The 13,873-nt window shown below is 44.5% G+C and overlaps 2 protein-coding genes across 2 annotated transcripts in view; one reads left to right on the top strand and one right to left on the bottom strand.

Annotated features, from left to right (window-relative positions):
* SKIC3 (SKI3 subunit of superkiller complex) overlaps positions 1-13,873 on the top strand; it is a 163,880-nt gene that overhangs the window by 17,823 nt on the left and 132,184 nt on the right. The window contains exon 2 of the mRNA XM_079702676.1: positions 4,152-4,267. The gene's annotated coding sequence lies outside the window, so the exon portion shown is untranslated. The remainder of the gene's footprint in view (positions 1-4,151; positions 4,268-13,873) is intronic.
* On the bottom strand, positions 5,644-7,958 carry GPR150 (G protein-coupled receptor 150; the record flags this gene model as incomplete). Its single annotated transcript, XM_079702104.1, has 1 exon — positions 5,644-7,958. The coding sequence occupies exon 1, from the start codon at positions 6,934-6,936 to the stop codon at positions 5,644-5,646; it is 1,293 nt and encodes a 430-aa protein (XP_079558230.1). The 5' UTR covers positions 6,937-7,958.

The raw sequence follows: 13,873 nt of genomic DNA on the forward strand, positions 1-13,873 counted from the left end.
TTTAACTGGATCACATGACCATTTCTGAGTGGGACATGGTGGTAGGGGTGTGGAATTACTTTGATGTGCTTAGACTAATTAAGGCCCAGTCTTAGAATGGGAGAAGGGTCAGCTTCCCTCTAAGCATTTGACTGTTCATAAGAGACATAGATAAGCTAATAATGAAACCCTGTACAAGCCCCTGTCCCCTGTGTCCTTGTCTTTTGGAGTGAAATGCTGACTCAAGAGTTAATTGTTGCCTGCCCATGCAGGGGACACGGGTTCGAGCCCTGGTCCATGGAGATCCCACATGCCATGGTACAGCTAAGCCCGTGTGCCACAACTACTGAGCCTACACTCTAGAGCCCAGGAACCACAGCTACTGAGCCCAAGTGCCACAACTACTGAAGCCTGTGTGCCTAGAGCCCGTGCTCTGCAACAAGAGAAGCCACTGCAATGAGAAGCCCATGCACTGCAACGAAGAGTAGCCCCCACTCGCCACAACTAGAGAAAGCCCGCACGCAGCAATGAAGGCCCAACACAACCAAAATAAATAAATAAATAAATAATCTTTTTTTAATTAAAAAAAAAGAGTTAATGATTGGGAAATGTGAAGATGTAGAAACAAAGAATAGCTGGTTGGGGAGCTAGTAACAATTTAGACTATAATTCTGTCACATTGCAGAATCACCAAACTCCCAATTCCCTGAAAGATATAGATAAAGGCCTGACACACATTCCTAAGTTGTTTTTACAGGCAAGAGATCCCCTCCAGATGAAAACCGCTGACCACAAGAACGTGGACCCTAGACTGGTTGAAACCAGAAGCTTGATGATGCTTAAAATTTCACCTTTATGCCAACCAATCTGAGAATTGTCCATGAGCTGATCATGCCCTGCTCCTTGAACACTATAAAACACCTCACTGCCCTCTCCGGGGTGGGCATGGTCCTTGAGCTGCTAGCCTGCTGTGTTCCCTCTTTGCCTGGCAAAGAAATAAAGCTACTCCTTCTCTTTCCTCCAAACTCCGTCTCCATATTTCTATTTGATATTGGTGCACAGAGAGCCAAGATTTTGGCAGCAATAAGAACCTCAGAACTGCTAGAAAAGAGAAAGTTGATTCAAGGAAGGTAGTTCACAATTATTGTGAGCATTCTACCTTCTGTAAGGCCTAACTTCCTTATTACTATGTAGCACCATTGAGTGCATTAATCTTTCATAGATTCTCCAATATCCCTTCCTTCGTTTCATGTAATATTACTCAGCTGGATTTTATTCCTCATAGGCCAGTGTTAGAGAATAAAAATAGCTATCATATATTGAATACTAGGGTGAATCTGAAGAGACAAGCTGACAGGACCCGCCTCCCCAGCAATCAAGTATTTTACATACATGAATCCTATGAAGCAAGGTAGTAGAAACCTCATTTTATTGATGAGAAAACCAAGACTCAAAAAGATTCAGCAGGGCTTCCCTGGTGGCACAGTGGTTGAGAGTCCGCCTGCCGATGCAGGGGACACGGGTTCATGCCCCGGTCCGGGAAGATCCCACATGCTGCGGAGTGGCTAGGCCCGTGAGTCATGGCTGCTGGGCCTGCGCGTCCGGAACCTGTGCCCCACAGCAGGAGAGGCCACAACAGTGAGAGGCCCGCATACCACAAAAAACAAAAAACAAAAACAAACAAACAAAAAGGTTCAGCAAACAGCTTAAAGTCACACAGCCACTAAGTTGTAGAGATGAAACAAGTCCAAGTCTTTAGGCTCCATAGACTCTGCTCTTTTCATTATGTTACACTGCCTCTCAACTCAGCAAAACATGTTTAATTTAATTAGACTATTCATTTGTATTAGTATTTTATTAATGTTTTCCCTTTGATCGAGTCAGAACATTTTAGGAATGGGAGAGAAACTGCTCAAATTTTCTACTTCCTTTCGTGTTTCCTAGGAAGTGGCTTAGAAAAAAATATTTTAAATCTATCTCCTCTTCCACAAATGAGCTAGACTATTCTATTTTTAGTAAATGATTTATAGCTAGTTGTGGTTTTAGTTACACTCCTGGCTGTTTTCTACATACCTTCTCCTTCAAATTATGTAATAAGTCATGTTTACTTATTTTAGCTGTATGTTACTGTGTGGCTAGTTCTTTTTAAAAAATACAGAATTATTTGAATTTAGTCTTTTAAGTTCTGGTGGTGACATTTGCATTGTTGTCTATGTAAATAGTGCTCTCTGGAGTCCTGAAGTCCAGACCTGTTTGCAGCAGCTTAGTTAAAATCTAACTCCAAGGAGAATGTACAGTGGGTGAGGGGATGTTATTTGCTTCCTCCCAGACTCCAAATACGTGGTCTTGATGGTCCTCTAGTCATTTCCTGTTTGGGTGATACCTAGAAAAGAGCTCAAGTTCAGGGTCACCCACTCATTTCCCTTTGCTGTGCAGTTTGAGTGGTATGGCCTACTCTAGGAAGAGTCTAAATTTAGAATAACCTTTGGGGGCTTCCTTGATTGGGACAGAGCTGAAATTATGAGTTGTCTATAGCAATGTAGATTCCTAGGATCAGTGGTCATGATTCTGAGGTGGTGCTTTAAGTTTCTTAACCTAGAAATGCCACCAGGGATGGGAACGAAGTCACCTAGATCTACCTTCAAGTTTCAGATATAGTTAAAATTAGAGAAAGTTTCTTAGTTATAGAAGAGAAGCATTTTAGTATGAAGTGGGCTTAACCAAATCTTCCACAAAATCTAGGGAAATGTAGTTTAATTGTATTTTAAATTAACTACTTGAATTGGAATTCTGTATTTTTGACCCAGATGGAAATTTCTCATAATTTCTAGATGGCAATCAGCTGTAAATCTTTAATAGATTTAAAAAATCAATCTTTGTAACAATTTTGCAATTGTGTAAAAGTTTAGTCTGGCCTCCCAACAAGCATTTCCCCTTCCCCTTCTTTCTTTCCTAAAAGAAAGAATGAGAGTCTCATTTTTCACCCCTTCTCTATGCAACTCATATCTTCAGTGCCAGGTCCAAGTCAGTCATGGTGGCCCTGTTTCCCTTGCAATGCTATGTCTAGATATGGACTGGCCAATGAACCGTGTGGGAAAGTCTATCCAGGACATCCAAGAAATGTTTCTTCATTCTTATAAAGACTGAAAAGAAGAGAGAATCTCCTTCTGCACATTGTCATGTTTGAATGTGATGCCTGGAACTGCAGCAGCCATTTTGTGACCTCAAGGGAAACTGACTTTAATGTCAAGCCCACCAGCTCAGGATGGCAGAATAGAAAGATGAAAAGGATTTAGGTCCTTGGTTATGAAGTCATGAAGCTACTCAATTAACCAATCCTGGAGAAGACCTACCACTGGACTTCTTGTTATGTGAGATAATAAATTTAAGCCAGCTGTATCTGTTTTTCTGTTAGTGTGTTCTCAACTGCAGAAAACAGAAAATCTGACTCAATTGGCTTAAATTACCTTGTTGAGAGCATTCTAAGTGATAAAACGTTATAGGTCATATTTTGAGGTCTCTGAGCTTCTTCCTTGATCCCTGCCTCTAGGTATTCCCCCCTTCCAATTAGTTGATCCTTCACACCATCATTGGAATGACTTTGCAGAATTCAAATCTGATCATATTGCAACTCTGGTTAAATCTTTCAAAGGCTATTTTTGGCTTTCTTGGTGTGGCAAACAGACTTTTCTTCACTGGGTCTGGGCTGGATCTCTGTGGCCACATATCCCATCAGGTCAGACCCCACAGGCACCCTAATGCTAGATATTTCAACTATTGCCATTCCTTGACCATGCTATGTTCTCTCTCACTTAATGCTTTACAAATGCTAGTCCCAACTGCATAGAATACCTTCCCCTATCTGATGGGTCACCCCCACCATCCCCCAGACTCCCAAAGTTGTTAGGTGTTCTTCTTCAGTGTCCTGACACCCAGACTGGAACCCCTATTAAAGCACATCTGACTGTTTTTGTGCTGTATTTGTCAGATTGTCTCCTACATATGATTATAAGGTCTTTGAGGGAGAATGTCTTATTCATTTTAGCATCTCCAATGCCTAGCACATTGCTTGGCACAAAATAAGCGAGTAATAAATGTTTATTAATGAATAAAAAATAATGCTATAACCCAGATTTAGGTTCATGAAGACAATTGTGTTCTTTTCTCTTTAGGTGGCTTATTCTTGGTATATTGCATGCCATACCTTCCTCAGCAGGGTAGGGAAGATGAAAGAGAGGAAGGAAAACCTCTAACTATATAACATTTTTGGACAAGATTTTGGAGGAAGGTAAGCCAAGTTTAATGAAGATTTCTTTTTGTAAATCTTTTTTCCATTCTATCTATGCCTGATTCATATGATGAATTAATCAACAAATGTGTGTTGTGTGCCTACTGTGTATCAAACATTGTTTAAGAGTTTGGGATTCATCAATGAACAAAACAAGAAAGTCCTCAGAGAGCATTGGCTTCACAAGTTAACTTTACCAGTCATTTCTCCTTTCTGGATCTTAGTCCTGCGTTTGTGCATGAACAGGAAACACTGTAATGGAAAGCTTGCAGATTCTTAGATGAAACATTGGTAACGATATGGATATTTGTTCATAAGCGCTGCCACTTCTCTCTAGAACCGAGGACGGTTAGGAGGAGGAGGTCACTGACTAAATCTGCTCCTTGACCTTGTTCTCAGCAATCCACACCAATAGGCATTGCCTTTGTTTGTAAAAAAGAGAGTTTTATATATCCATGCAGCGTTGGGAGGTTGCAGCTTTCTTCCTAGCTGTGAATATCCCTAAGGCTCCACCTGGGACAGTGAGACTCAACCCTGTGCACCACTCAGGTGCTCCCCTTCTCTAGTCTGCTGGCGATTCTGTGCTCAGAAGCTCCACCTGTGCAAAGCATCACAGCTGTAGAGGCTGCTCTGGACACAGGAACAATTTCCTACAGAAATGGGGCATATTTGAAAGGTTGGAAGGGAAGCTTTTATGTCTCCCTCCTAAAATCCCAGCTTCTCCTGAAGTGGAAGCTAGACCAGAAATAAAGGCCACACTGATTTTCTTCTGAGAAAACACATTACCGTGTTAAAAAAAAGTCCTAACTGCTCTGTGGGAAATGTTTTTATTTTACAAATACTCTGTGGCTCTGAAGTGATAGCAAGATTACATTTCTGACGGTATCACTGGTACAATTTCCAGGCTCCTCAGGGAGGGCAATGTGAGGATATTCCTCCCGGAAAGAGAGGCACATTCTCTGGTCCCCAAGCTACAGTTAAACACGACCCCAAATAAGTAAAAACAGATGATAACACAGCAAATAATGAAAGCTTGGCAAATTAACTAAAGCAAATGGTCTTATCCAGAACACTATGGGAGTGAAAAAGAACTACAAAAATAACTCTGTAACTTTGCTTTTACAAACAAATGGCTCACTCTCTGTCTCCAGATGGGGAAATGTGAGAACTGAAAAGGAGAAAAGAACCTGGAAGAGTGTAGAAAAATGTAAACATTAGAAAGAAATGTAATAGGGGAGTGGAGGATTGGGACAGCTTCAGTGTAACGCTCTTGGAGACCGTCCTGACGGTTGTGATCTAGATAGAGCCCGGCCGGCCTCGTGTTCCGTGGAGGCGGTGCCGCAGCGACAGATGACCTGTCTCTGGCCATCGAACACCTAGAAGACGCTTTCGCAGGAGCAGGGCAGTGACCGGGGACGCGGCGGGGGTGGGCGCAAGTAACCCTCCTCCGGCTTTTCCCGCCGAGCGTGGTGATAATGTGGGTGGGGCCAGCGGTGGCGGTGGAGCGCCTGGTGGCCCCGGGCGCCCTCGTCGTCCTCCGCGACTCCTTCCCGCGGGCAGCACACTGCACCGAGGCGCCTCCGCCAGCGCCGCCGGAGCTGACAGTCTCCCGCCTGGAAGAACAGGTAGACGAAGGGATTGAGAGCGCTGTTGGCCACCCCCAGGAGGCGCAGCGCCACCGCTAGGTCCTCGGCCTCCCAGTCTCCCATCGGCCCAGACGACCACGTGGCCGCCAGCCGGGCAGCGAAGTAGGGCAGCTCGCACCCCACGAACAGCAGCGCCAGCACCAGGCTCATCTTCAGGCTCTGGACCTTGGCGCGGGGCAGCGCGTTGGGCGCGGGGGCTTGGCCGGGACTGGCCGACCTGGGCGCCGCGGCCGATGGGGCTTGCGGCGGGCGCTGCCGCCAGGCGCAGAGCAGGCGGCTGCCAGCGATGCCCATGACCGCGACCGGCGCCACGAAGCCCGCGACGGCCTCATAGAGCGCGTAGACCATCAGGTGCCAGCGCGGTAGCGGCGCGAAGATGTCGCGGCAGCGACGCTCCCCGGGCCAGGCGCGGGCGGCCGGGGGCGCGGCGGGCGGCTGCGAGGGGGCGCCCCCGCGCACCACGAAGGCCGGGGGCAGCGCCAGCAGCAGCGCCAGCAGCCAGCTCAGGGCGGCGAGGGCGCGCGCGGGCAGCGGCGAGCCCTGTGGACGGCGCACGGCGCGCTGGCGTTCGAGGGCAATGAGCGCCACGAGGTGGGCCGACGCGCTGTGGCCGGATGCCCGTAGCAGATGCACGAAGCGGCACTCCAGGTCGCCCGCGGCCCGGCGCGGCTCGCCCAGCAGCTCCCAGGCCAGCTGCGACAGTGCGGTGCCCCCGCACGCATACAGGTCGGCCAAGGCCAGCTGCACCAGCAGGAAGTCCATCTTGCGACGCTTGGGACCTGCCCAGTGCCCGCCGCCCCCGCACAGGCGGCACAGCACCGTAGCGTTGCCGGCCACCGTCACCACCAGGATGACCCCCAGGAAAACCAGGCGGACGCGGCGGCTGGGCGGCCCGGACGGCGGCGGCGGCCCCGGGACTGGGGCTCCCTGTCCGGAAGTCAGGTTGAGACCCCAGCCCAGCGAGATGGGTACGGAGAGGTTGGGCGCCGGCGCCGGAGTTGAGGGGCTGAAGGGATCCTCCATCCTTAGCCTGGAGGAAGAGGAGGTACCGACCAGGGCAGGCAGGGCGCGGGAAACCAAGGTGGAGGCGAGTCTCCGCTGGGCGCGATGCCGGGTCTTAACGAGTTCCCAAAGTTAGTTGAAAACGCACACGCACGGAGAGGGAGATGGATGCAGGTAGCTTTGCGCTTAGTTGTTTTTATAGGTTGTCCTCGTCATTTGTCACTCAGATGGGGGGGGTGTGTACGCTCGAGGAACACACATGATTCCTCTTCTCCACCTTCCTCTCCGCGTCTCCCCTCCCAATCCGGGTAGATCCCCTTCCAGTCTCTGCCGCAGCCCCCGTGCTGCCCTCGCGGGAGCCGCGAACCGCTGGGCTCTAGAAACCTCTCCCGTTGGGTGTTTACATATAGCACAGCCAGACAGAAGGTCGCTTTGCCTGGCCATCGTTAACCCGGGACCAGCACACTAGAGAGGAAAGTCCTGACTGAGACTATACCCCTCAAAATGGTTTCAGATTGACATTAGGAAAAAAAAAAAGAAGAAAAAAGAAAAGAAAAGGCACTAGTTTTGATTAAAATACAGAAGAGAAAGATTTGAAATGCCATGGTTCTGCACTAGCTTGAGAAAAACAGGAACCCAAGAAACCTAACAGCGTTTTGAGCAAAGAGGAGCCCAACAGATAAATCTTTCTCTGGCCAACGAGAGTATTTTACTCGGAGAGAACTAAAGTCAAAGGTGTTGCTTGGCAATTAGGAGCAGCAGTGGTTTGCAGATTGTTTCAAATACTCCTCATTACCAGAAACAGCAGATCACAGCTGCTCTCCGGGATGTAAAATTCATTTCATTAGTCTGAAGAGGGCATTAATAGGTTTTATGCAAATGGATAGTACATTTATTGCTTTTCTCCTAATATTTTCACTCAGTGACAGATGTATCATCGCGGCTCTTCATTCTCTTGATTCTGTTTTCTAGCAGATGGGAGGTTGCTAGGAGGGACTACGCCTCCAATAAGCCTGGAGAAAAGGTGACTAAGAAGATGATAAGGCGGCCAAGTTTTAAAAAAGAAATCCAACTCACAGGAAATGGTTTAGATTAAATGCTCTCTCTTTTATTTTAGCCCTACCTGCTCACAAACAACTTTTAGTTTTCCTGTTGGAAGCATCAATTTGGTTTTTTATGCACCCTCCACATTAATTATGGTGAAAGTACAGCCTATGCTTCCTGGTCTGGGCGTCTGCTGGGGTTCACATTCCCAGGCTGAGGAAATATTTGGCACTTTAGATGTGCGGGATAGAAGGGTGCATGGGTTTGGTGGGTGCAGCGGACAGTCCTGCCAGGTGGAATGGGAATCTCATTTCCCAAGCTGTTGCCCTTTGGCCAGAGAACTTTGTCATTTTTATTATATCCCCAGTGCCTATCACTGGGCCTGACCCATGGTAGGTATCAGTAAATATGTTTTGAGTTGATGAATTAATGGGTATGTGATGCATTTCAGATAATTTTGAGCAAATGTTTCTACCTTGATTATAAATCCATCAACCTAAGAAAAAAATGCCTGTTATACCTGTGCCAGTATCATCCAGAAGAGCTCAAGGAAGCTCTGGGGAGACGTAGCAATAGCCATTCTTGGTGAAACATTTAAGAGGTAGAGTGATAGCCCTGGGAAATCAAACTCCTGGTTTAATTTTCTTTTTAATTTTTTAAAAAATTTATCTTATTTCTTATTTTTGGTTGTGTTGGGTCTTCGTTGCTGCACGCGGGCTTTTTCTAGTTGCGGCAAGCGGGGGCTACTCTTCGTTGCGGGCTTCTCGCTGCAGTGGCTTCTCGTTGCGGAGCACTGGCTCTAGGCACGTGGGCTTCAGTAGTTGTGGCACATGGGCTCAGTAGTTGTGGCGCAGGGGCTTAGTTGCTCCGCAGTATGTGGGATCTTCCCAGACCAGGGCTTGAACCCGTGCCCCCTGCATTGGCAGGCGGATTCTTAACCACTGCGCCACCTGGGAAGTCCCTATGTGTGTTTTTCTTTGTATTCTGCTTGGGCTTCTCTAAACGTTTAGGTTGGTGATTTGTTGTCTTTCATTAATTTTGGAAAATTCTCAGCAATTGTCTTTTCAGATATTTCTTCTGACATGTTGCCTCTATTCTTCTGTTACTTCAATTGCACATGTATTATACCTTTTCATATTGTCCCACAGTTCTTGGATGCTCTGCTCTTTCTTTCTCTACCTTTCAGTTTTTCTTTTTTTCCTTCTTTTTTTCCCTATCCTATCTCTCCTCAGAGGAAGTTGTTACCCTTTGAAATTCAGTATTTTATCTTGAAAAATTTTGCTTGGCCTATATTCAAGTTCACTAATTCTTTTTCTCTCAAGTTCACTAATTTTTTGTGTGTCTAGTCTGCTGATAAGCCATTTGAAGGACTTCTTCATCCACGATAGCATGTTGTTTCTAGTGAATCAGTTTTATTCCTTTTTTAAAAAATAGTTTCCATCTCTCTGCTGAAATTCTCACTCTGTTCATGCATGTTCACCACATTTCCCCCTAGATCCTTCAATAGATTAATCACAGTATTTTCAAGTCACTTTCTCATGGTTTCAACTTCTGGGCCATCTCTCAGTCTGGTTCTGTTTACTGCCTTCTTTCTTCAAAATGGGTCTTTTCTTGCTTTCTTTGCCATGCAAGTTTGACCAAATGCCAGACATTATATGTAAGTGAAAAACAGTGAGTGATGTAAATAGTATTTACTGCTGAAAATGGGCATGCTTCTTCATCTGTCAGGCTAGTAGCGTGGAGGGGTTGACTAAATGTAGGCAGTAGTTGAGCTAGGTTTGGGTTCTGATGTTGGTATAGTTATCATTATTCTACTACAGACTTCAGACTCCTGCATACTGCGGCTGTCTTGCTTTAGTGAGAGGCTTGGAACACTGGAGGGTTTTTCTCAGTGTTCCTGTTCCACCCCTACCTTTCGGCACACCTGGCCATGGGGAGTGTGGTGGGAGGTTTCTTTCTCCATGCTTCTTACCTTTCTCCCAGAAGTAGTGTGCTGTTGTTCATGGTGGGGGCAGGCTGATTTTTTTTTTTAAAGAAACTCACTTACTCCAGCTTCAGTCTTATGCAGGCCCTGGGGGCCTGAGCCTTAAGGGTGGGACTTTATCCACACTTGTCACGTTCCCCTATGGCAGCTGAACTCAGCCTTGTAACTTGCAGAAGAGCAAGTTTCTTGTCTGTACCGCTGTTGCAAGAGATCTCTGCTTTCTCTCAGGGCAGGATTGTGAGCATGACTGGGGTTCTGCCTCTCCTCAGCAGCAGAGAGCTTTTGCTATAATCTACCCCTTCCAGTGATAGCTGACCTTTTGCTGAGGACTGGGGGTGAGAGGGTTTTCTGCTCCTGCCCCAGTGGCAGATGAGTTTTCGCTTTGTAAGAGAGAAGGTTCTGGGTTTTATGCCTCTCCTCCAGAGGCAGCGCCTCCCCATCTGTTCGTCTGTCCCACTGTAGAGGCTCTGTCAGGTCCCCTGCCCTGCTTCCCATCTTTCTCATGAGTGCTGGTTAAGGTCCATGAGAAAAAGCTCATTACTGGAGGTGGTCTCCCTTGTATGTGCGGCTCCTAGTTTCTGCTGCTATTTTCACACACATTTGGCTTTTATGAATTTGTCAAAATATCAGTTGTTTTCTTACCTCTTCTTTTGGCTTCTAGTCTTTCTTCCCATGTACTGCCAATGGTGGGACAGTTTGGGTGTCTCAGCTGTCCTCAGAAGGGCTTGCCACCCTTTTCAATTCAGTTCACCTGTCCTGTGAGAGGCTCAAAACAGTTTTAATTTTGTAGATTATCTAGCTTTTTTCTTTTCCTTTTGATTTCTTTTACTGTGGGAGCAATATTCCCTAATGTATGTGGAAGCAGAGCTCTCAAGACACTGAGGATACCAATCCTTTACCATCAATATTACAACATTTATGATTATTTTGTTTTCTAACTTCTTGAACAGTTTATTTATTTTTCATTCCCCTTAATAATAAAAAGCTTAAGGCTGAGTATTGCTTTGTTTGTGTCATATGTTCTTCTAAGTTTTCTCATTTTCATTATTTAAAAAATAGCCTATACCTTTAATTTTTTGACCCAAGAATTTAAGATTCTGCTTTGTAACTTTAAGAGAAGAAAGGGGGCTAAAAATCTTATCTGAGAGTTTAATATACATAATTGTAAACATCACACACACATACCCAGAATATCAGACCAGTATAGAAGGGATCTAGATCTTTTGTTTTCCACATTGAGCTTCTTTCACCTAATTTGTGTTGAGATCTCTCTTTTTTGCTCATGGCCCCTCATCACCAAGTTCTAGTTTGATTCAGCGATTTACAATATGCTTTAATAGCCAGTAAGAATTGTCCCACCTCAATATTCATTTTCCATAATTTTATTAGTTATTTCAGACATTCAATTTTTTTTGAAAACTTTCAGATCATTTAGTCCAATTAAAAAAAAAACACCCTTACTGGGACTAAGATCAGGATTGCATGAAATGTATGCATTAATTCTGGAGAAGTGGTATTTTAATATTAGAGCCTCCTATCCCAGAACATGCTGTCATTCCACGTTTATATCTTGTTTGTAAACTTAATAGAATTTTATAATTTTTTAATCTAGATTTGTGCTTCTTGTTAAACTTTAAGCTATTTTTATAGAATGTCATACTGTGAGTGGAATATATTTCCTAATTTCTATTTTTAATTAGTGATTATTCTTACAGATAGGTATTGATTTATGTATATGCAGCCATTTAACAAATTTCATCAATTATAATAGTTTTTACTAGGATCTCCTGGGTTTTATGAAATGGAAAACCACAAACAGTAGAAAGAATACAGAATCCACTTTTTTTTTCTTTCTGCAAAGACAAATAAAAACATATAAAGCTTCCAGTTGATGTGGATGCTTCTGGTCCAAGGACCATAGTTTGAATAACAAGGTTCCAAACCCATGGTTCCCACATTTTGCTGCACATTAGAATCACCTGGGGAGTTTTAAAAACATCTCAATGCTTGCAGGTGGGAACTAGGCATAATAGTTTTTAAACATCCTCAGGTGATTCCAATTTGCAGCAAGTTTTGAACCATTGCTCTAGACTAGCAGTTAGCAGTATATGGCCCCCAGGTCAAATCCTGTGTTTTTATAAACAAAGCTTCCTTGGAAAATAGCCGCTCTCATTTGTTCACATAGTGTCTGTTGCTGCTTTCTTGCTACTACGGCAGGATTGAGCAGTTGTGAAAGAGACCATATGGCTCACAAAGCCTAAAATATTTAGTATCTGGCTTTTTCATAGAAAAAGAAAAACAGAGGGATAGAGTCCCTTTATCAATTCTCCTGTGCAGGATTTTCTAGAATTCACTGTTTCTAGAAGGCTCTGTTTTATAAGAAGGCTAATCCCTTTCACCCCCTGCCCTGCCATGGACAAATGTGTTGGTTTTCCAATACAATGTGATATCTGAGAAACTCAAATTCCTCACATATTAATTCAACAAATATTTACTGAGCTTCTACTATGTGTCAGGCCCTTGGGATACTTTAGGAAACAAAAAGGACAAAAGGCCACTCCTGTATGGAGCTTCCATCCTAGTGGGTAGGAGGGGTGGGAGACAGTATCAATAAATTAAGTATGTAAAACATACACTCACTAAGTTGGACGGTAATGATTTATATGCAGAAAAATAAAGCAGGGAAGCCCTTGTGATTAGGTACCATTTGAGCAATGACCGGAAGGAGATAACAAAGAGAGCCATGTGGAAATCTGAGGGAAGAACTGCTTTCCAGGCCAAGAGTTGATAAGCACAAAGGTCTTGAGGTGGTGCTTGCCTAGTGTACCTGGAAAAGGATAGGGAGGCCAGTGTGGCTGGAGCAGAGTGAACCAAGTAGAGTGCGGGAGATGTACAATATGCCACCGGATCATTTAGAGCCCTGAAGGCCACTGTAATGATTTGGGCTTATGACCAAGAACGTCACCTGCCATATCAATAAACAAAGGATCAAGCCATCAGTTACTGCAGCCACCCCTGACTGTGCACTCTGAAGGGATTCAGGATCTAGAAAATAGGATGCTGGCCCTAGATAGTTCAGGTGCCTATCAAAGGAATGATGTCATTGAGCCCAGACTCTTGCATCTTCCCATACATAGAAAAGCGCTAAATTCATTAACTTGAGATGTCTGGTTTTCTTTAATTAACAGTAATCTTTTGATATTCCGACTGCCTGGTTTTTGTTGGAAAAACTATATATCCTGGATCCTCCCTTACCTCTTCAGAGCAGCCTCTCCCTCAGAGTTATCTGAGAGGCTGCCTGCTGGGCTCAAGTCCTCAGCAACTTTGTGGAATAAAACACAATTCTCAACTTTTAGGTTGTGCTTTTTTTTTTCATTCGACAGGCTTTCACAGAGTAAGGTGAGAAACCAGTGGAGGGTTTGAGTATCCAGTGATGTGATCTGATCACTCTGGCTGCTGTGTTGAGAAGAGACTGAGGAAAGCCAAGGGCAGACTCAGGGAGACCTCCTAGGAAGCTATTGCAAAATTCCATACAACAGATTATGGTAGTTTGGAACAGGGTGGTAATGGTGGAGGTTGGGAAAGATGAAGCCCAAGGATTGTCCTCAATCCAGTTTATAATTAGTGTCAGTTCCTCTCAGATTCTGGCATTAGATAATTTGTCTTGTTTTCCAAGTTTTTCTTCTTTTTCTGTTTTCATGGTTGTTAGATACCATTTTGAATGAGATATTGTCCTAAAACCTCAATTTTACCTAATTATGATCCTATATTGAATATGCTTAAAACATTGCAGATGCTTGGTAAATTCTAACAATGAATGCATCTTAAAGAGTTGAATAGAATGAGGTGGATTATATTTATCTTCACATGCTTATGTTTTCAAAACCACATTTCTATTATTATTGCTTTATTTTTGCCTGTGTTTAGCAT

Source organism: Hyperoodon ampullatus (assembly GCF_949752795.1).
Source record: "Hyperoodon ampullatus genome assembly, chromosome: 4".
Taxonomy (NCBI): Eukaryota; Metazoa; Chordata; class Mammalia; order Artiodactyla; family Ziphiidae; genus Hyperoodon; species Hyperoodon ampullatus.